Raw genomic sequence first — 22,204 nt, 5'->3', positions numbered from 1 at the left:
AGAAGTACAGAAGATCTGTATTTGAGATGACTTCATCAGTTCCAGCAGGTATACATCTTGTTCTAAAGATGTGCATAATTGTTTCTCTATAATTATATATGCATCTGTGTATGTGAGTGCAATATATGTGTTTGTGTTTATATGCAATTGTATTAGTTTTCAGTTTTTGGACTTTCATCAATATCAAAAAATCTACCGTGCTCTAGAGTTTTGAAACTGAAGAAGGCCAAATAAGGTAGACGTATAATAATAGAGGAGAAGGCCAGACAGGCAACATGCCCCCATTTCCCAAAACAAATTTGATCAATTCTAGTGGATTAGTATTAAATTGTTGTGTTAGTGTTTCAACTTTACTTTGCAACTATTATGTATTGGATTTGATCGACTCCTTTTGTTGCGCTTAAATTGGGTGGTCTGGATTCCCTAACCAAGATTCAACTAAATAATGTATGTTCATCATTTTGGTTGATTTTGGTGAAAGTGAAACTAGCCAGCTAAGTAGAGTGGAGAAATTGCACTCATTTCGACTTCTCTCTTGAGGTGCAATGCAGGGCATGGATGGATGAGGGAACATTCTTGGATTATCTGTATGGGCCTATCCATGATAGTATCTGGACTGCAGGTGAACTAATTCACTCAGTTCAATAAAACAAAATAACAAATGTCAATAACATAGGTTTATAGGATGAGACTTAAATAAGAACTTTTAAAGTAGCGAGAGAACTTTTGAATCAACGATTGAATGACATGTTTTGTGAATAAGTAATATTTTAACTAAAATTTGGACAACTCATCCAACTATTAATTTAAAATGTCTTATGGAAATCTCATTTCAAAGTCTTCATCAGAGACTCTCTCTAAGTTTAACATTGTTCCTAGAGTTTATTCAAATTTGAAGGGCTAGAGTGGGAACGATTCTGATTTGCTTGGTGGACGTACAATTTCAACCTACAGCCTTTGAAGTAACCGATGTCATAAGTTAGGGAGAGATATATAACTTCAGTTCCATATTAAGTACATCAACTGTTTGACGTTACGAAAGCACAATTATATGTGGCTTGAAAACACAAATATTCCTCTATGGCTGGTATTCAACTCAATAAGATTCTTAACATCCACTTGATATGTTTAACACGGTGTATTGGTGGTGCACATATGGTTTTGTCCGGTTTTGTCTCTGCATATTTCATATTTATATTAAAAAAAAAGGCACTTTTTATTAGAATTTGGTTAAAACTGTTGTAGAGAAACTGAATTTGAGAGGAATTTGCTGTGTTTTCTCATTGATAATAGGGGCCTCTTTATATAGAGGATTACAATGCATAGAATCTTAATCATACAAGGAAAGTAATCTACATTGATTAGGATTCTAGATTCTTCTAATTAAATCTTATTACCACTAGGTCAAGTAACCTAGAGTTTGGGCTAAACACAAATTAGGTTTTCCTTCAACACTCCCCCTTGTGTTGCCCAAACGCGGTGCTTCTCTCGTTGCCTTATTAAAAACCTTGTCGAGTAACAAAAACCCAGTGGGACAAAAATAACCTCGGTCGAAGGGGAAAAAGAGCACAACACACCCTTCACGATTCGAGACGAACATGTAGACATCTCCCCCTGATGTCTGCACCTCCCCCTGATGACTACGATCATGGGAGTTCAGATAATTTCCGCAAGTCAATTCTTGCCACATGTTTCTCGAACGTGGTATTGGGCAATGACTTAGTAAACAAGTCTGCCTCACTGTCCTCAGATCGAACCTAGTTCACTTTGATCTCGAGGAGTGTCTGTTGTTGCTGATTATGCTTGGTGTTGTCGCTTTTGATGTAGCCTTGCCTCATTTGTTCAAAACAAGTAGCATTATCCTAAATGCTCGTAGGCTCATATGTGGTAGACTTCAAACCACAATTGTCCGAACATGCGTAATTATGGATCCAATCCATATACATTCACGAACCACTTCGTGATGAGCAATGATCTATGCATTGTTCGAAGATATAGCGACTACGGTCTGTTCTGTAGACCTCCAAGATATCACGGTCTTTTCCCATGGTGAACACTTAACCAGTTTGGGAGCCACCTTTGTGTGGGTCAGAGAGATACCCAATATCAGCAAAACCTTCCAAAACACATGTCGTTTTGGGATGGGGATAGAGAACGCAGGCCAGCGTTGGCGGGGTACCTGATGTGTGATGGGTCCGAATCCATCATCTCTTTGTAGGGATAGAACAAGCCCATATCAATCGTACATCTCAAATATCGAAAGATATCTTTTACACCAATCCAATGGCGTCGCGTTGGCGCAGAGCTATATCTAGCTAACAAGTTCATGGTAAATGAGATGTCCGGTCTTGTGCATTGAGCTAAGTACAATAATGCGCCTATTGTACTTAACTAGGGCATTTCTACCCCTAGCGCATCTTCGTCATCATCCTTCGAACGAAGAGGATCATTTTCAGGATCAAGACTACAGACGATCATGGGGGTGCTTGGAGGCTTGACCTTGTCAAAATGCCTAAGCATCTATCGACACGATGCTCAAGTTCCAAACCGAGACATAATCGTGTTCTCCCAAAACCCTTCATCTCAAACTTGGATTTCAAGTGTTCAGCGGTTTCCCCTAACTCTTTAAGGGCTTCTAATGAAGATCATGTCCAACATGAACCGCAATAGGATCCGAAACTTGTTATATAAACGCGTGGGCATATCCCTTCCCAATCAAGTAGTCACTTTAGTGAGCGTTTCAACCTCTTTGTAAACGCGCTCCATGGTCTAGAACCTCTTGACTTGGGTAAATGAAGTTCGCCATGAACCTTCATGTATGTTCCGTATCTAGATCCCTATAGAGATACGTAGTGACCATATTTGTAAGCTACATGTTCAGTTATTCGGAAACTACCAAACTGACAGGGTAGTGGAGTGCAATGACATCCATTACGAGAGAATATGTCTCAACGTAGTCGATTCCAGGGCGTTTTGTGAGAAGCCTTGCGCCATAAGGCGAGATTACCATCTCTTTTTCTCATCACGCTTTCTAACGAAGACCCATTAGTCAACATGTTTTATGTTAGGAGGTGTTGGCATCTCTAGCTCGAAAACCTTCCTCTTCGTTAGAGAATCCATCTTAACCTGGATCGCATCTTTCCATTTAGGCCAAAAACTCTCTACGTTGGCATTCATTCATTCATCAACGGAGCGTGGTTCGATATCATCGAACTCAGCAAACTCATGCGCAACAAAATGCGTAACTACATCATCAATTATGATGGAGTTTCTATCCCACGTCTCATGTACACTAGTGTAAGTTTCATAGAGCTCTATATTCTCAAGAATAGGGTTTGACGTTGAGGCGTCCCCCAACGATAACCATAACCCGGAAGATACTCATGAGACGGATTTTGAGTCATGATGATTAAATGATTGGAATGTGCCAAAGTATCCTTCGAACCCACGGGCCTCCCACGCATCCTAGCTGGGGCCATGACCTGTAATGCCAGAGTGCCACTCTCTTTGGCATTGGCACCATGCCTACCTCCGTGTAGGGTGGCGCTTACGTCATCTCGTAGGGACGTCCTTCCTTGCAGGCATGTTTGCAGCATATTTGTGTGATCTCGTCACTTTAATAGGGATCAAGATGAGACATAGTGGGGACAGACCACGACAATTCCTGTCGTTCCTGTTGAACATTCATGTTCTTATCTCCCCCTAACGACGGGAAGACTGTCTCATCAAAGTGACATCCGCAAATCTAGCGGTAAGGAGATCGCCTAGCAAGGGCATTTAAGTGGCGGACGATTGTTGGAAGCGCAAATCCAATGTAGTTGCCCATTCGTCTGTAAGGATCCATCATAGAGCGCTATGGCAGCGCAAGTGGCACATAAATGGCTCACTCAAATGTGCGTAAGTACAAAATACGTGTACCCAGTCACTAGCTGTAACGCATAGGTACATTGAGTGGCGGTAGGTCGTAGACGAATTAGCATGGGGGGTAGAAGAAAGGGGGGTAGAAGAAGGGATTTTGGAAGTCCCCGAGAAAAGAAGAAGAAATTGAAAAAGAACTTCAAAAACGGGAACTTTTAGAAAAAATTACCTTAAAAGATGGTCGGAAAAGGCGTCGCCGGAAAGCACTGTAGCGGCCGGAAGTTACTGTAGCTGACCGGAAAAAGTCACTGGAAAGATGCCGGAAAGTGTTGACCGGGTGCTGACGTGGCAGAAGGCTTGGCGGCTTGTGTTGGCGGCTTGGCAGCTTAGGTTGGGGCCTGCTGCACGTGGGCTCAATCTGTGGGTTTGGGCCTGCAGCAGGTGGGCTGCACAGGTCCTCCTTTTTTTTTTTCTTCTTCTGCTGGTTCAGGTTAGGAGGATTCCGGTGGCCGGTTCAGTCAAATTTTGGCCGGTTCTGGTGATGAAATTTCAGGTTCCGGGTTTCTGGGGTGGAGACGCTGCATGTGATCGAGTATGGCTGCAGGAGGTGGTGAGAAAAGCTTTGAACCGGGCAGGGGAACCTTTGCTTTTTCCGGTGGCCGGTTCGGTGGTTTTCCGGCCGGTTCTGGACTCCTGGAGTTGGGATCTTCAAGGTGGGCGACGGTGGTTTCTGGGATTTGAAGGCTACGAATTTAGGGTTTCAGGGTTAGGGCTCGTGCTGATAACGTGTTGTAGAGAAACTGAATTTGAGAGGAATTTGCTGTGTTTTCTCATTGATAATAGGGGCCTCTTTATATAGAGGATTACAATGCATAGAATCTCAATCATACAAGGAAAGTAATTCTACATTGATTAGGATTCTAGATCCTTCTAATTAAATCCTATTACCACTAGGTCAAGTAACCTAGAGTTTGGGCTAAACACAAATTAGGTTTTCCTTCAACAAAAACTTAATAATAGTCATAAATTAAAAGATTTTTTTTTTTGAAAGTTCATAAATTACAAGTTTGAGGCACATAAATAAGTTTTTCTTAAAGTAATATTTGTCCCCACTCAAGAAAGAGTTTGCCAATATTTTGATGAAAATACCTAGCGCTCTGCTAGGGTTAGGAGAGTGCCCCCTCCGGCCTCTCTGTACCTTTCTCTATCATCAATGGAGTACTGTTCCGATGTCGTCCTCGGTGTCGGTTTTTGTGCGCACGGCTCCCATCGTTCCCTGTATCGGGTCGTGGTTCGCATCTCTGCCTGTGCTAAGTTCTTCTGTTCAGATTCGTTCTGATCGTGTGTCGTGTCAATGGGAAGAAGCCATGGATGTGGTGCTTTCCCAGATCCGGTCTGCCTGTAGTGCTTTTCGTCAGAGTGGGTAAGAGGTTGCGTTCCCATTCTGGTTTGGGACGGCATCGAGATTCCGACCAAGTCGGGCTCAACTGAAATCGGGTTTAGGGATGGCGACGAGGTGGTTGGGCGAGGAACTCGAGTTAGACCATCGTGGTGATGGTGGTGGGGAGCTGCTGACACGGGGTTTGTCGGAGTCAGGCTCGGCTAGTCAGAGCCCCTCCGATCTGAGAAGGGACTGAGTGTGGCAGAGCAATTACACAGTCCCGGGTCGAACCAAGATCTGCGCCACTGAGGGCGGCGCCGGTGAAGGTGTTTGGCGGCGAGGTGACGAGGGTGGGATCGGTCTGGGCGAGATCTGACAGGACCCACCCCGAATTCCACCCTGGAATCCAAAGTGGTCCTGCGGGACCCACCTTTAAGGGAGATTTACCAAAAATTTCGGCATAACCTCCCTTAAAAATGGATAACCCAAAATCCTGCGGAAAACAAAATTCACTTCTAAAAATTCAGCCACAACTCTTGGAGTCACCCTGCTCCCAAATTCTACCAATCCCATCTCAAAAACTAACAGCATCAAACATAATCTCCAAAGGGTATAAGTTACTACAATCACCAAAGTTAGGTCATAGACCTCAAATATAATTCGTACAAGTTTGGGTCACATATCCCTTAGTAATCAGAGCATTCTAGGAATATAAGTTTAACACAGAGTACAGTAGGCTAAATAAATAACCTACAAATTATGATGACGGAAGCGGATGCGGTCACTATGGCTCACTTCAGGACGCCGAGCAGCAACACTGAAAACTGGGCATTTGAAACCGAAGGGCCCAGGGGAAAGTACGTAAAAACGTTAGCGTGAGTGGACAAAAATAAACAATTTAAAACCAAATGTATTTTATACTTTCCCACATTTGTTTCTTTACAAATCCCGATGCATGCAAGGATTAACGAAAGTAAAACAAAAGGAGTTCCACTCATGAAAGCCGACTAGCCCCGCTAGTCACAATCGAATAAAAGAAAAGGTGGAAACTCCGATACTCAACGAAATAGAACCAGCCCCGCTGGCTAAAATAAATCGGACTAGCCCCACTAGTCGAAAATAATATAAAGAGTAGGGGAAGACGATAGCCATACAAGTGAGCCTCCCAGGCTTGGGTGATAGCCTCCCAGGCTAAAATACTCCCATAACTCCCGTAATATACCCTTACGCCACTAAGTGTAGCGATAGGATACCGGGCTACAGAATTACTGTCACATAGACAGTAACCTGCGCCACAAAGGCGGAGGGCTACGGTGATCCCATCACCGCGCCACAAAGGCGGAAAATCAATGCTAGCAATGATAAGTCACCCAAGTATGGCAACAGAAAATCCGAAAACCGTATAAATCCATAAAACTTCCCCAATTCTCGTAAATGAATTCTCAATGACGTGTCCCACACGCCAAGATAATCTCATCTTCAAAATAAAAGGAATATAAATAAATATAAATAGTATAAATCCGGGAATCCCATCGGAGATAAATAAATAAAGGAAAATAAGCATAATCCAATGACGTGACCCCGCACGCCATGAAACCATCAAATAAATCAATTAACCAAAACTGTTTCCGAAAAACCATATGCTCGAAAAGTAAATTGATAAATAATTATAACTTCGGAACCGATTAAATAAATGCATGCATCATTATTTGAAAAATAAAAGTCCACTCACAATATATGCTCAATCCTGACGTCGCTCGGTATTTTCCTCGTATGGAGACTCCTCTCGTCCTGTACGAATAACAATCATAAATATATAATTCACAGGACGGAACTTTAACTTTACGATACTTATAATTGGAAATTCAAAACATCCCTCTTCCTAAAATCCGACTCCTCAACACTCTACAACATCCACCCTTAACACTCCAACAATATTCATTCATCGATAAATAAATTCTAGATTGAATTCGAAAGAATTCCGGCGATCGAAACCACGTAATCGTTAATTAATCAATTTAAACTCAATTCCTAATTCCTCCGATTTCCACCAAACTTCAAGTATTACATTCTACAATCATTATGGGGTATGTGGGATTAAAATGACAATTAAAACACAGCTCTACGCGCCACCACGCGCTACCTACAGTGGCGGCGCGTGGGGACCACGCGCCGGCGGCGACCTTCTCCGATGACCACCAAATTCCGGCAACAACATCATCTCAACAAACCCAATCAACTTCTCAACTACAACATTGATCAATTTTACCTCTACGTGGCCGAATCGAACCGGTGAAAATTTTCCAGAAAAGCTCAAGAACCCTAGAATCGGGTTCGATCGATTCCACCTCTACACGGCATATTGAGAAGCAAGACCTTAGGCAAAATGATCTCCTGAAAAAACCGAACCTTCGATGTGAATATGGTGGCCGGAGGTGGCCGGAATGACCGGAAATCGGCAAAATCCCCAAAACTGCAACCTTACCTTCCCGGAGTGAAATCGAGCTTTTCCGGTCAAAACTCCCCAAACCCAGGTCACTGGTATCACAAGCGGGTTGAGGCGCCCCTGTGGTGACCGGTTACACGCCGGATGGTGGCCGGAATCGCCGGAATTGATGGAAAAGGGAGAAGGGCCGAACCGGAGGAAGAGAGATCGGGGGAGAGGAGAGAGAAAGAGTTGGGGTGGTTTCCGGAAATGGAAACCCACCCGGGTAACTTTCCACTTTTATCAAAAAGTTACCATGAACAGTAACTTACAATTTCGGCCATAACTCTCGCATACGAAGTCCGATTTTTACTAACCACATATGCACGCGCTCGGTTTAATGTCCCCTACAACTTTCGTGAAGAACATTTTCTCAAATTTTGACCCGAACAAAAAGTCAACTTTTAGGGCCACTAAATCATTCATAACGGTTAAAAAGAAAGTATCCTACAATTATATCCCAAATAAAGAGTAAATCGAAATTTCTAGGTTCGGGATGTAACAATCTCCCCCCCTTAAAAAAATTTCGTCCTCGAAATTTACGTACCTGTCAGAACAGATGGGGGTACTGTCGTCTCATTAAATCTTCCGGTTCCCAAGTGGCTTCCTCCACCAAATGATTAGTCCACAATACTTTAACTAAAGGTATCGTCTTGTTTCTAAGGACCTGCTCTCTTCTGTCGAGTATCTGGATCGGTTTCTCCTCATAAGTAAGATCCTCCTTCAAACGAATGGGCTGTTCTTCTAAGACATGAGAGGGATCTGCAATATACTTGCGGAGTAGGGAAACGTGGAAGACATCATGAATCTTTGATAACCTCGGAGGTAGTATCAATTTGTAAGCAACTGGGCCAACTCGATCTTTAATCAAGAAAGGTCCAATATACCGAGGACTGAGCTTTCCACGCTTACCAAATCTCACAACGCCCTTCGAAGGAGATAACTTCAAGAATACCCAATCACCGTTTTGAAACTCCAAGTCTTTCCTGCGGTTATCCGCATAACTCTTTTGTCTACTCTGAGCTGTCCTGAGTTTCTCTTGGATTAACGTAACTTTTTCGGTAGTAATCCGAACAATCTCTGGACCTATGAGCTTCCTTTCTCCCACTTCATTCCAACATAAGGGGGTACGACACTGTCTTCCATAAAGAGCTTCGTAAGGAGCCATGTCAATACTGGAATGATAGCTATTATTGTAAGCAAACTCAATCAATGCCAGATGGCTATCCCAACTTCCTTTGAATTGCATAACACAGGATCTCAACATGTCTTCCAAAGTTTGGATAGTTCTCTCAGATTGCCCATCAGTCTGTGGATGAAATGTCGTGCTAAAACTTAATCCAATACCTAAAGCCTCATGCAGACTCTTCCAAAATTTGGAAGTGAAGCGAGGATCTCGGTCAGAGACAATAGAAACAGGTGACCCATGCAGCCTTATTATTTCATTCATAAAAAGCTCCACTAACTTGTCCATCCCGTAAGTCTTGTTAACAGGTAAGAAATGAGCAGACTTGGTGAGTCGATCCACAATCACCCAAATACTATCATGACCATTCCGAGTTCGTGGAAGACCTGAAACAAAATCCATGGTAATGTGCTCCCACTTCCACTCCGGAATAGGCAACGGCTGTAGTAATCCTGAAGGTTTCTGTCTTTCTGCTTTTACCTGTTGGCATATCAAGCACCTACTCACATACTTTGCAATTTCCCTTTTCATATTTCGCCACCAATAATATGGTTTTAAAGTTCGATACATTTTTGTCCCGCCGGGATGCATAGCGTAAGCAGAACTATGAGCCTCATCCAAAATTTCTCGTTTAATATCCGGAAGATTAGGCACACATATTCTATTCTCAAACATCAAGGCTCCATCTCTTCGAAGAATAAAGTCCGTTCTAGTGCCATCACTCACTGCTTCTCTTACTTGTCTTAAATATTCATCTTCATCTTGTGCCTCCCGCACCTTATCAATGAGATTTGGCCTCACATGGAAGCTAGCTAACAATGCTCCAGACCCTTCTTCAATCGCCAAATTAACTCCTGTAGAGCGCAGTTCATAAAGTAAAGGGACTCGAACTGTCTTCAATTGGGCTAAGGAGCTAGAGGGCTTTCGGCTAAGTGCATCAGCTACCACATTCGCCCTTCCTGGATGGTACTCGATAGTGCAATCATAGTCCTTAATCAACTCTAACCACCTCCTTTGCCTCAAATTTAAGTCCCTTTGGTTAAGCAAATACTGGAGACTTTTGTGATCCGTAAAAATCTGGCATCGTGCTCCATAAAGGTAGTGTCTCCATAGCTTAAGTGCTAAAACCACAGCAGCAAGTTCAAGGTCATGAGTCGGGTAGTTCATTTCGTGCGGTTTCAACTGTCTAGATGCGTAAGCAATCACATTCCCATGCTGCATCAACACACAACCTAAACCTTGTCTTGAGGCATCACTGTAAATCACATACTCCCCGCTATCATCAGGCAATGCTAAAACTGGGGCACGAGTTAACCGTCCTTTGAGTTCTTGGAAACTCTGCTCACACTCCTCTGACCAAACAAATTTAGCACCCTTCCTGGTCAATTTGGTGAGGGGGGCTGCAAGTCTTGAGAAATCCTGCACGAACCGCCGATAATAACCGGCTAAACCCAAGAAACTACGAATCTCCGTCACTGTGGTGGGTCTTCCCCAATTCAAAACCGCATCCACCTTTTGAGGATCCACACTAATACCTTCAGCTGACACCACATGACCTAAGAATCCAATGCTGTTAAGCCAGAATTCACACTTACTCAACTTGGCATATAGTCTAGCCTCCCTCAAAGTCCGAAGTACTAGCCTCAAATGCTTAATATGAAGCTCATCACTCTTGGAGTAAACCAGGATGTCATCAATAAACACGATCACGAAACGGTCCAAGTATTGGCGGAATACTCGATTCATGAGATCCATAAAGGCTGCAGGAGCATTGGTTAATCCAAAAGGCATCACCACAAACTCATAATGACCATAACGTGATCGGAAAGCGGTTTTGGGTACATCGGACTCTCTTATCCGTAACTGGTGGTAACCTGTCCTCAAATCAATCTTAGAAAATACTTTGGCACCCCGCAATTGGTCAAACAAATCGTCAATCCGTGGTAATGGATACTTGTTCTTCACTGTGACCTTATTCAATTTTCTATAATCAATACACAAGCTCAAGGTGCCATCCTTCTTCTTAACAAAAAGCACTGGAGCACCCCAAGGGGACACACTTGGCCGGATGAAACCTTTATCCAACAACTCCTGTAACTGGGTCTTCAACTCCTTTAACTCAGCTGGGGCCATTCTATAAGGTGCCTGATATATAGGTGCTGTACCAGGGAGCAACTCAATGGTAAAATCTATTTCCCTCTCCGGAGGTAAACCAGGTAGTTCATCAGGAAACACATCCGGAAACTTCCTGACCACATGAATATCTTCAATGTTCAACACCTCCCTCTTTGTATCCACAATGTGAGCCAAGTAAGCCTGACAACCTTTATTCAAAAGCTTTTCAGCTGTAATGGCCGAAATCAGGAAAGAGGAGAGAATGTTCCTCTCACCATGGAAAGTGATTTCCGGTTTTCCTGAACTTCGAAACACTACTTCTTTACGGAAGCAATCAACTAAGGCACCATGTGTCTCCAGAAAATCCATACCCAGAATTACATCAAACTCAACAAGATCTAGAGGAATTAGGTTGGCCTCCAGGTAAAAACCGTCAACCATTACACCACAACCATTATAAACCCACTTTATCCTAAGGGCTCCTCCCGCAGGTAGAGAAACATACCACTCACCAATGAGGAGTGATGATGGCACATTTGCAAAACAGGCGAATCTACTTGACATGAAAGAGTGCGTTGCACCCGGATCAATTAAGGTTAAAGTAGGTTGATTAAAGATAAACAACGTTCCAACAATGACCTTCGGTGAATCACGACCCTCCTGCTGAGTCATGGCGTGCAGTCTAGCATGTGTCACGGGACGACCTCGCTGAGCCCTGCCCTGCTGAGAACTAGCTCGGCCTGCCGAGCTGGTGCGAGCACCACTAGTCGATCCGCCAGCAGAGGACTGACCAACAGTCTGAGTGGGGGTAGATCTGGCTCCCTGAGCCCAAAGAGGGCAGTCTCTCCTGAAGTGGTCCTGCTGACCACACATAAAACATCCCACTGTCTGATACTGCCCAAACTGAGCTGACTGGCTAGACGAAGCCCCACTCGAGCCACCATGATAACTCTTCGACCTCTCGAGCTGCCCAGACTGTTGTCCACTAAACTGACCCCGAAAGAATCTCCTGCCAAAACGTCCCCTGGATCTATTACGGGATCTCGAACTGGAACCACTGCTCTTCCCACTACTAACTGAAGAACCAGAACCGGATGTAGAAGTAGCCCTCTTAGATGGACCCTGGCTAGGGCCACCAGGATCCCTAGGGTGAAATCCAGCAGGTGAGTCCGACTCAATGTCCATGGCATAAGATACTGCCTCCGCAAAACTCCGGTACGGTGTGCCTAACATCTTATCCTTAAACTTTCCTCCAAGTCCAAAAACAAATCTACGAATCTTGTTTTGCTCAGTGCGAACCAAATCCGGCACATGGTGGGCCAAGGAGAGAAACTCCTGCTCAAACTCCAACACTGACTGATCATCTCTCTTCACCAAGCCCAAGAACTGGTCCTGAATCCGATTAAGGTGGGCATCACTAAAGTACCGTCCATAGAAATGAGTCTTGAACACATCCCATGTCATCGGCCCAACATTTGCCGGGTCATTGACAACACCAGTCCACCAATGCCAGGCGGTATCCTCTAGGAACTGTACTGCCAAAGTCACTTTCCTGTCCTCTGGAAGGTCCATCTGGGAGAAAACTCTCTCCATCCTGTCGATCCACCGCTGAGCCTCTACAGGTGAGGCGGCAGAAGAAAAAATTTGGGCTCCATGCCTCCTAGCACGCTCCACAGTATAGTCGGTACGTGACCCGGGGAGCGCTGCAGCAATCTGCCGAAAGAACTGCCCAAAAGTATCCGCAAACCTCCTAGGTATCTGCTCATCATCCTCAACAGGAGGAGTTTCCCTACGTGTTCGGCGATTTCGAGCCATAGTGCCTGAAGAAAAGTAATAAGAAGTTCAAAGATCAGTACAACAAGGTATCTACTTTACATGCATAATAACACACTAATACCGAAGAGCACACGATGAGGATCCGCCGCGGTCGGGCCATCACTCGGGAGGTACCAGGCGTCATTAAGCATATAAAGTAGCAAGGAAGTAAGGAAGTCTACAGAATCTAGAAACCTAATGCTCTGATACCAACTGACAGGACCCACCCAGAATTCCACCCTGGAATCCAAAGTGGTCCTGCGGGACCCACCTTTAAAGGAGATTTACCAAAAATTTCGGCATAACCTCCCTTAAAAATGGATAACCCAAAATCCTGCGGAAAACAAAATTCACTTCTAAAAATTCAGCCACAACTCCTGGAGTCACCCTGCTCCCAAATTCTACCAATCCCATCTCAAAAACTAACAGCATCAAACATAATCTCCAAAGGGTATAAGTTACTACAATCACCAAAGTTAGGTCATAGACCTCAAATATAATTCGTACAAGTTTGGGTCACATATCCCTTAGTAATCAGAGCATTCTAGGAATATAAGTTTAACACAGAGTACAGTAGGCTAAATAAATAACCTACAAATTATGATGACGGAAGCGGATGCGGTCACTATGGCTCACTTCAGGACGCCGAGCAGCAACACTGAAAACTGGGCATTTGAAACCGAATGGCCCAGGGGAAAGTACGTAAAAACGTTAGCGTGAGTGGACAAAAATAAACAATTTAAAACCAAATGTATTTTATACTTTCCCACATTTGTTTCTTTACAAATCCCGATGCATGCAAGGATTAACGAAAGTAAAACAAAAGGAGTTCCACTCATGAAAGCCGACTAGCCCCGCTAGTCACAATCGAATAAAAGAAAAGGTGGAAACTCCGATACTCAACGAAATAGAACCAGCCCCGCTGGCTAAAATAAATCGGACTAGCCCCGCTAGTCGAAAATAATATAAAGAGTAGGGGAAGACGATAGCCATACAAGTGAGCCTCCCAGGCTTGGGTGATAGCCTCCCAGGCTAAAATACTCCCATAACTCCCGTAATATACCCTTACGCCACTAAGTGTAGCGATAGGATACCGGGCTACAGAATTACTGTCACATAGACAGTAACCTGCGCCACAAAGGCGGAGGGCTACGGTGATCCCATCACCGCGCCACAAAGGCGGAAAATCAATGCTAGCAATGATAAGTCACCCAAGTATGGCAACAGAAAATCCGAAAACCGTATAAATCCATAAAACTTCCACAATTCTCGTAAATGAATTCTCAATGACGTGTCCCACACGCCAAGATAATCTCATCTTCAAAATAAAAGGAATATAAATAAATATAAATAGTATAAATCCGGGAATCCCATCGGAGATAAATAAATAAAGGAAAATAAGCATAATCCAATGACGTGACCAGATCCGTGTTCCGGCTGATGGTATGGGTGGCGGAGGGCAGCTACGAGTTGGTGGGGCTGGGATGCCCTTTCTGCGACGAAGGACGGTGGAGCAGAGATCAAGGCCGAGGTCAGGGATGGCATGGGTGCCAAGAGTGATTTTGGGTGCCCATAGCAGGCTGTGGATTTGGGCCTTTGCTCTGTTGGGCTGCCCAAGGGTTTTGGAGTGGGTCTTCATTCTTAGGGCTTTGCAAATGGTGTATGAGCCCATTGTTGTGCGGGTTCGCATTTGGGATCCCGAAGACGTTCTAGAGATCTTAAATTGTTATGAGTTTTGGATCTGCTGCTTTGGTTCCTTAGGTAGAAGATTGCTCTCTATTCAACGCATTTTTTTGCTTGGAGTAGGCAAGGTCGATCACATTACCGGCGGTCACCTTGATAGAAGGTTACCCTCCATCCGACGCATATCTTTGCGTGGAAGTATGGCCGACCATACTATTGGTATCGTTTTACATATCCCGGACTCTGTCTGGTGCCTCATCAAATGCTTAATTGCATCCTTTCGTACCCTTGGTAGGTTTTATTTCTGATGCTTTGTTGCATCTAGTATTTTTCTTACTATTTTATATTTTGATGTAGTTTCTACATCTATCAGTTGTAATTTTTATTCTGTTTATTATTAATAAAATTGAGTTGACAGTTTCTCAAAAAAAAAAAAAAAAAAAAAAAAAGAGTTTGCCAATGAGTTTAAGAAAAATCACTTCCACAAAGACTAGAATTTTAAGTTTAACAAAATGTGAAAATTTTCTTAAAATTCTATAAGTGAGGTTTTTTGTTTCTTTTGCTGATTGAAGTTCTGTGGTGTAGAATGTTTATATAGAGATCAATGGGTGTTAATGCAACCTTTAGATATTGATGAAGAGATGTAGACTTGTTTGTTTATAAGTTTTTTTTTTTTGAACAATTGTTACCAAGGTTTGTTCCTTGTTGAAAAGATACAACTTTTAATTATTCAATGTACCAGTGTGTTGATCTTAGGCCTTGTCATGGGCCGGATCGGGCTAGGGTCAGCCCTACCCTAAATTTTAGGGCTTAGGGCCGGGCCGGGCTGGGCTTTGACCAAGTCAACAAAATTTAGGGTCGGGCCGGGGCTTCAATACGTAAGCCCTTACCCGCCCTTAAGGCCCATTCCGCAAGGGTCAAAAGGGCTGGGCCGGGCCAGGCTTTACTTAAAATAAACTCAATCTGGGAAAAAAAATTCTTCAATATAAGCAATTAAATAGAAGTCCCTTAAAACTAAAGAAAGTAGCCTGAAGCTCAGTTGAGGCATCAATGAGAGCTAAGTGGTGAGACCCTAGACGCCGCCATCAAAACCACCGACGTATGGTCTCTATTCCTCATCATGATGCAGATTAAAGTCCTGGTGTGGAATTGTCATGGGTTTGTAAACCATGAAACACAAAGAGCGTTGGTGAATATGGTTCAGGCCAAAAACCCTAGCTTAATATTCCTTTCAGAGACTTTTGCACAACCAATCCTCCTTGAATCCATTAGGGTTTATTTGGGCTTTACCGGATGTATTAGCTACCCTTGTGAAGATGATTCTCGTGGGGTGGCCTTATTATGGAAGACAGAAACGCCGGTCAGGTTGAAGACGTATAGTCCCCATCATATTGTTGCCGAAATTGGACAACGGGGTTCATAAGAAATTTGGAGATTCACAGGAATATATGGTTTTGGCACCGCAGTGAGCGTTTTAGAACGTGGAATCTCATCAAAACCCTAGCTGCTGACCCCTGCTCTCTCCCTTGGTTGATGGTAGGTAATTTCAATGAAATCATGAGCAATACTGAAAAATCTGGTGGGGTTCCCCGAGCATTGATGCCTATGAACTTCTTCAGACAAACAATGACTGATTGCGATCTCCATGACATGGGGTTTGTGGGAAGCATATATACTTGGGCGAACAAGTTCACAAAGAAGAGATTGGATAGGGTCTTTCGATTCCCACAGTGGAGAGACTGGTACCCTTGTTCTAGGGTGGTTACAATGCCTCCAGTTGAATCGAATCATTCTCCTATCCTGATTGAGGTGAGTCCGGAGAAAAGATTTTTTTGGAGGTCGCCTAAGAGATTTAGATTTGAAGAAATATAGCATGGACACTCTTAGTGTATGAGTATTATTCAAAAAGGATGGGCACGACCTTTATCTGGGAATGGTATGTTACAAGTGGGGATGAAGATTGGACAAACCGGTCGAGATCTTATGCATTGGCATCAACATGTTTTCGATGCCCAAAAGGGTGAAATGCGAATCATTCAGGTGAAATTAGATGGCTTGATGAAGCAGCCTTTCTCCCTAGATCAATACGAGGAGCAAAAAGTCTTGCATGCAAAGTTAAGTTCTTTGCTTGCGCAGCAGGAAACCTATTGGAGACAACGTTCCAAGGTGATGTGGCTGAAAGAGGGTGACTGAAATTCGGCTTTCTTTCATAGAAGGGCCTCCAACAGAAAGCACAGAAATAGAATCAAGGGTGTAAACAATCAGAATGGCATCTGGTGCATGGAGCCTGCAGAAATCCATGATATCATTTTGCAGTATTTCACAGGCATTTACTCATCTAAGGGTATTGCTAATGAAGTGTTACAGGCTATTCTTAGTGTTGTGGAACCAAAAGTGTCAGAAGATATAAATCATGATCTGTTGCGACCATACTCGGATGAGGAGATCAAGGAAGCTTTATTTCACATGCACCCCTCCAAAAGCCGGGAGCCAGATGGTATGTCTCCATTCTTTTTTCAAAAATTTTGGCACATTGCTGGCATTGATGTTTGTGTGGCTGTTAGACAATATCTGGAAACTGGAGAGAGTTTTGACGGTTCCAACCTTACGCATCTCTGCTTAATTCCAAAAATGAAGGAGCCAAAGGAAGTTGCTCACTTTAGACTCATTGCTCTTTGTAATGTCAATTATCGAATTGCTTCAAAGGTGATTGCAAATAGATTAAAAAAAGTACTGCCCTCTATTATTTCCCCCTATAAAGTGCTTATGTGCCAGGTCGATTAATCTCTGACAATACTCTTGTTGCAACTGAAGTAGCTCATTTCATGCATAATTTACGAAGACAGGAGGAGGGTTTTTTCTCCTTAAATTTGGACATTTCTAAGGCTTATGACAGGTTGGAGTGGGGTTTCTTGAAGGTCATGCTTCTGCAGTCGGGTTTTGCAACCAAATGGGTAGACATTATTATGCAGGGAGTAACTTCCATTCAGTATTCTATCTTGTTGAATGGTCAACCTACTGATGTTATTTATCCTACTAGAGGCATCATACAAGGTGATCTTTTATCACCTTATCTGTTTATCTTATGTGCGGAGGGGTTATCATCTCTTATATCTACATCGGTTGACTGGCACCCCATTCAAGGCTTAAAAATGAGCCTTGAAGCCCTTATACTGCATCACCTGTTCTTTGTAGATGATGGCTTCATTTTTGGAACTACCACAGAGGGCGAGTGTACAAAGTATAGAGACTTGCTCAACATTTATTAATTGGCTTCTGGACAAAAGATAAATTATCAAAAGAGCAGCGTAGCTTTCAACAAAAATGTGCATCCTTGTATACAAGTCCAACTGGCTGAAATCTTGCAGGTTAACAAGGTAGAGGAGCATGATAGATAACTTGGTCTGCCTATGAGGTTAGGCAAATCCAAGACTGCAATCTTTGCTTACATCAAAGAAAAGTTGATAAATAAGCTTCTGGGATGGAAATCAAAATTGTTAAGTTCTGCAGGCAAGGAGGTTCTCATCAAAGTGGTGGCACAAACCATGCCTTTGTATGCTATGAACTATTATTTATTACCAAAAGCTTTATGTGATGACATACACCAGCTCTGTGCAAGCTTCTTTTGGGGTGACGATGAAAATAAGAGGAAGATCCACTGGAGAAGTTGGGAGAGACTTTGCTTAACTAAACAGGAGGAAGGTTCAGGTTTCAAAAACTTGTATGCTTACAATCTCTCAATGCTTGCTAAGCAAGGCTGGCGGTTGCTTACAAATCCAAATTCGCTTGTTGCTCAGATTTTTAAAGCAAGGTACCGTCCTTATTGTTCCTTTTGGGATGCTGAGGTGGGTGATCAACCATCTTTCTCATGGCGCAGTATACTAAAAAGTAGACCAATTCTAGAGGCAGGAGTAGATTGGAAGATTGGGGATGGACTACAAGTTAACATTTGGAGTGATCAGTGGATTCCCGACCGTCCTAACTATTTGCTCCAAAAGCTAGCGCAGTGTGACTTTGTGAAGGTTGCTGAACTCATAAATAGCACCACTAGAATGTGGATTGCACCTACTGTTCATGCTTTATTCCCACCGGATATAGCTCAAAAGATATTAAGTATCCCACTAAGCTCTAGAGTACTGGGGGACAGACTTATTTGGAAGCCGGAGAAGAGGGGTTTTTATTCGATTAAAACTGCGTATTGGTTGGCAATGAATGTGGTTATGGATAATGTTCTTGCTTCCACTTCAAATGGAGACTCATATAAGCTCTTGTGGAAACGACTTTGGAAGTCCAAGGTGCCGGGAAAAGTTCTCAATTGTGCTTGGAGGGCTTGTCAAAACCTGTTACCAACTAGAGCCAAACTAGTCACTAAGGGTTATCAAGGTGAGTTAAATTGTGTCTCCTGCTCCTATCCGTATGAAGATGTTGGCCATGTGTTCTGTGTGTGCTCCATTACAAAACCTATTATCTCAGGTGCTCCCTTTCATCTTAATGCTTTTGTCTCTCCCATCTTTAATTTTAAGGAATGGATGCTTGAGCAGGCAATCAATCTTAAGACTGAGGAGTTTCAAAAACTGCTTATGTTGATTTGGGGTATCTGACAAAATAGAAATAATACTTTGTGGTCTCACAAGGCTCAGACTGCACATGATATAATGTGCAGCACAATGGCATGGTATTATGATTTTTAGTAGGCTCACTGTCCACCAATGAAGAAAGCTCCAATTCCGAAAAGAGTACGATGGTTTCCTCCACAGCGGGGACACTTAAAACTCAACGTGGATGGGGCTTTTCTTCCAAATGGGTATGAAGGCGGCCTAGGGGGTGTGCTCGGGGATGATGAAGGCAACTGTATAGCGGCCTTTGCTCACCATGTTCCTTTCATTACTTCTGCTAAAAATGTGGAATTTCTAGCGCTGCAAGCTAGTTTATAATTGCTACAAGCAAGGCAGATTATGGACTGTCGTGTGGAAACAGACTGTCTTGTGGCTATTTTGAAGATCCAAATGGAGGAGTACCAGAATTTGGAACATGGTAACCTAATTGATGATATTCGAATATGGCTGGAGAATAGGCCTGGAGTCTCTATTGCCCACACTCCTATAACTACAAATGCAGTGGCACATCGACTTGCAAGTGAAGCTTATGAGTCTGATGATCAACACAATTGGAATGATGTTCTTCTAGAGTTGCTTAGAGATGTTCTAAGCTTTGATTGTAACCATATTTCTTATGATCAATAATGAAAGTTCTCTTTTTTGCTATAAAAAAAAAAAGAAAAAAAAAATAGCCTGAAGTCTAATGATATCAATTATAACAAGCAAAACTAAAACTTTCAATTACTGCTAGCAGTATGATGATATCAATTACTTCTTTAAAAACAAAAAATTACAAAATCAATGATTCTTGTGGACTTGAAGATTCCTGCAATTATGTCAATCAACTTCCACCATGCTCTATTGTACTCAGAATTATGAATAAAGATTTCTAATTGATTAGTACTCATTCAATTTATATGAGAATATGCAAGTATATGATTCAGTATATATGTATTAAACCACCATGGCCTATTAAATTAATGATTCACATATTCTATAACTTGTGCACTATTTTGTTAAAGCACAATACCCAAACTTCAAGTTCCTCTGTACACCAAATTATAAACCAAAACCATTCTAAACTCAGTTCAGTTTCACACTTCATGTAAGCCACTGGACATGTATACACACCACATTCAACATAGGATGAAAACTCCGAACTTCAGTTTCACACTTCATATAAGAAACTGGAGACACACACATAGTCAACATTGATTTATGAGAGAAATGGACACTGAAGATTTAGAACGTACGGTAGCTCTTGAGACTCCCTGGTTTATATTGATTCTAAAATCACAGAAAAGTACCAAAATTTAAGCAAAATGCTACCATTTGAATCATAAACAAGGTAAAGATACAAGCTTTAAAGAGAAAAAGATCTTACATTGCCTCGGCGGTGGATGGGAATGAATGCCTCGCAAAGATCTCCAGTCTATCTGTTTTCGATCTGAGAATTGTTGATCTGGAAGAAGTGTGAAATTTCGAGTGAGAGAGAGGGAGAGAGAGTCAAACCCAAAACAAACAGGGAACGAAGTCCTCACCTTGTGCGTCGGAAATAGTGTGCGTCGGCGCTGGATGCAGAGCGATGACTAGGAACCTTCAACGATTGGGAAAAGCTAGGTTTGGGGTGGATGCAGACCATATCTAGGTTTGGATGCAGACCTTGTGCGTCGGCTGTGGATGTAGACCGTGTCAGATCCGTCCACCAAGCCCTCGTCGACCGATTGGGAATCGGAAGTGGTGGTGATTGTACCGGCGGTGGAGGAGTGTAGGTTTATTCTCTCAAGGAAGAGAGCCAAAGAGGGTTTTGAGAGAGAGGCAGGTGGACTTCCTTTATGTCTGAAAACCTCGATAGCGTCTAGGTTTTGCTTTGCCCTATTGGAGTTTGGAGTTGGGCTTCATACCTTTGGGCCTCAAATGGACTCACTCAATTTAAAAACCCATTTTCTAATATAACATATTCAAATAATTCAATATAAGTTCTATACTTCTATAGTTTTATACACATGTAATAGAAAATAACAAAAATAAAATATAAATTTTAGGGCCGGGCCTAGCCCTTACGGATTCAACAGGGCCAGGTCGTAGGGTAGGGCCAGGCTTCATTTATATGACCCATACCCTACCCTATTTGAGAAAGGGTTGGGCCAGCCCGCCCTGATGGAAGGATCTGGCCGGGCTTTGGCCCTACAGGGGCCGTCCGGGCTTAGGGCGGGCTTTGGGCCCAAGGGCTATGCAACTTTTCAAAGGTTGCAACTTCATATGCATTATTGAATTGATCCTTTACATCCCAAAACTCACACTCAATATATTTAGAAATTTCCAACATACAAAATTACACCGCGATAATTCAACCATTCAGATTGCACCGTAATATTTTTTTATTTAAAATATTTTATAATTCACTAACTTCAAAAATTCATAATAAAGTCTAAGGCCCAATTAAAGGGGAAATGATCATTTACCCAATTTCAGCTTAAAATTGTCCACTTGCTCCACCAACTGTTTTTTAACCCTATTTACCCAAAACACTCTAAGGGATTATTTCCCTAATACCCAATTAATTCTTTTTTCATTCTTTTTATTTATTTTTGAGACTTTTTTGTCCTCTCCTTCTTTCTCACTTAGAGAGAGAAGTCATCCTCCATCTTGCTGTGCTCCGGTGACCAATGGCCTGCCACGGTCTCCGGCGACCGATGACAAGACTCCGGTGACTGATGACCGGAATTCGGCGACCGGTCACCAGAATCCGGCAACCGATGACCGGAATCCGGCTACCAGACCGGTGACCGGAATCCCACGACCGGCGACCGGTCCCTAATAATATCCAGTAACCATATTATTGCCCCCCAGTATTCAAATTATTGCCCCCCAATAATCCTATTATTGCCTCCTAAAAATCATATTATTGTCGTCCAGTGAATTGTATGAACTCCCAAAACCAAAATGAATACACTACAGGCACAATTGATCAATTTATAATCATATTATTGGCTCCCAATAATCATATTATTGCCCCCCAATACAAAGTCCAATGTCTCTACTGCCTCCCAATAGACCACCAAAAATGCACCATTTTGTAG

The 22,204-nt window shown here is 42.8% G+C and overlaps 1 protein-coding gene across 1 annotated transcript; it reads right to left on the bottom strand.

The window, feature by feature from the left end:
* Positions 1-8,274: 8,274 nt before the first annotated feature.
* On the bottom strand, positions 8,275-14,512 carry LOC112184714. Its single transcript, XM_024322950.1, has 4 exons — positions 14,308-14,512; positions 9,652-12,845; positions 9,133-9,489; positions 8,275-8,760 (listed from the first exon to the last, which is right to left on the bottom strand). The coding sequence occupies exons 1-4, from the start codon at positions 14,510-14,512 to the stop codon at positions 8,275-8,277; spliced, it is 4,242 nt and encodes a 1,413-aa protein (XP_024178718.1).
* Positions 14,513-22,204: the final 7,692 nt, after the last annotated feature.

This window comes from Rosa chinensis, chromosome 2, assembly GCF_002994745.2.
Source record: "Rosa chinensis cultivar Old Blush chromosome 2, RchiOBHm-V2, whole genome shotgun sequence".
NCBI classification, from domain to species: Eukaryota; Viridiplantae; Streptophyta; class Magnoliopsida; order Rosales; family Rosaceae; genus Rosa; species Rosa chinensis.
This window is presented reverse-complemented; position numbering and strand designations above follow the sequence as displayed.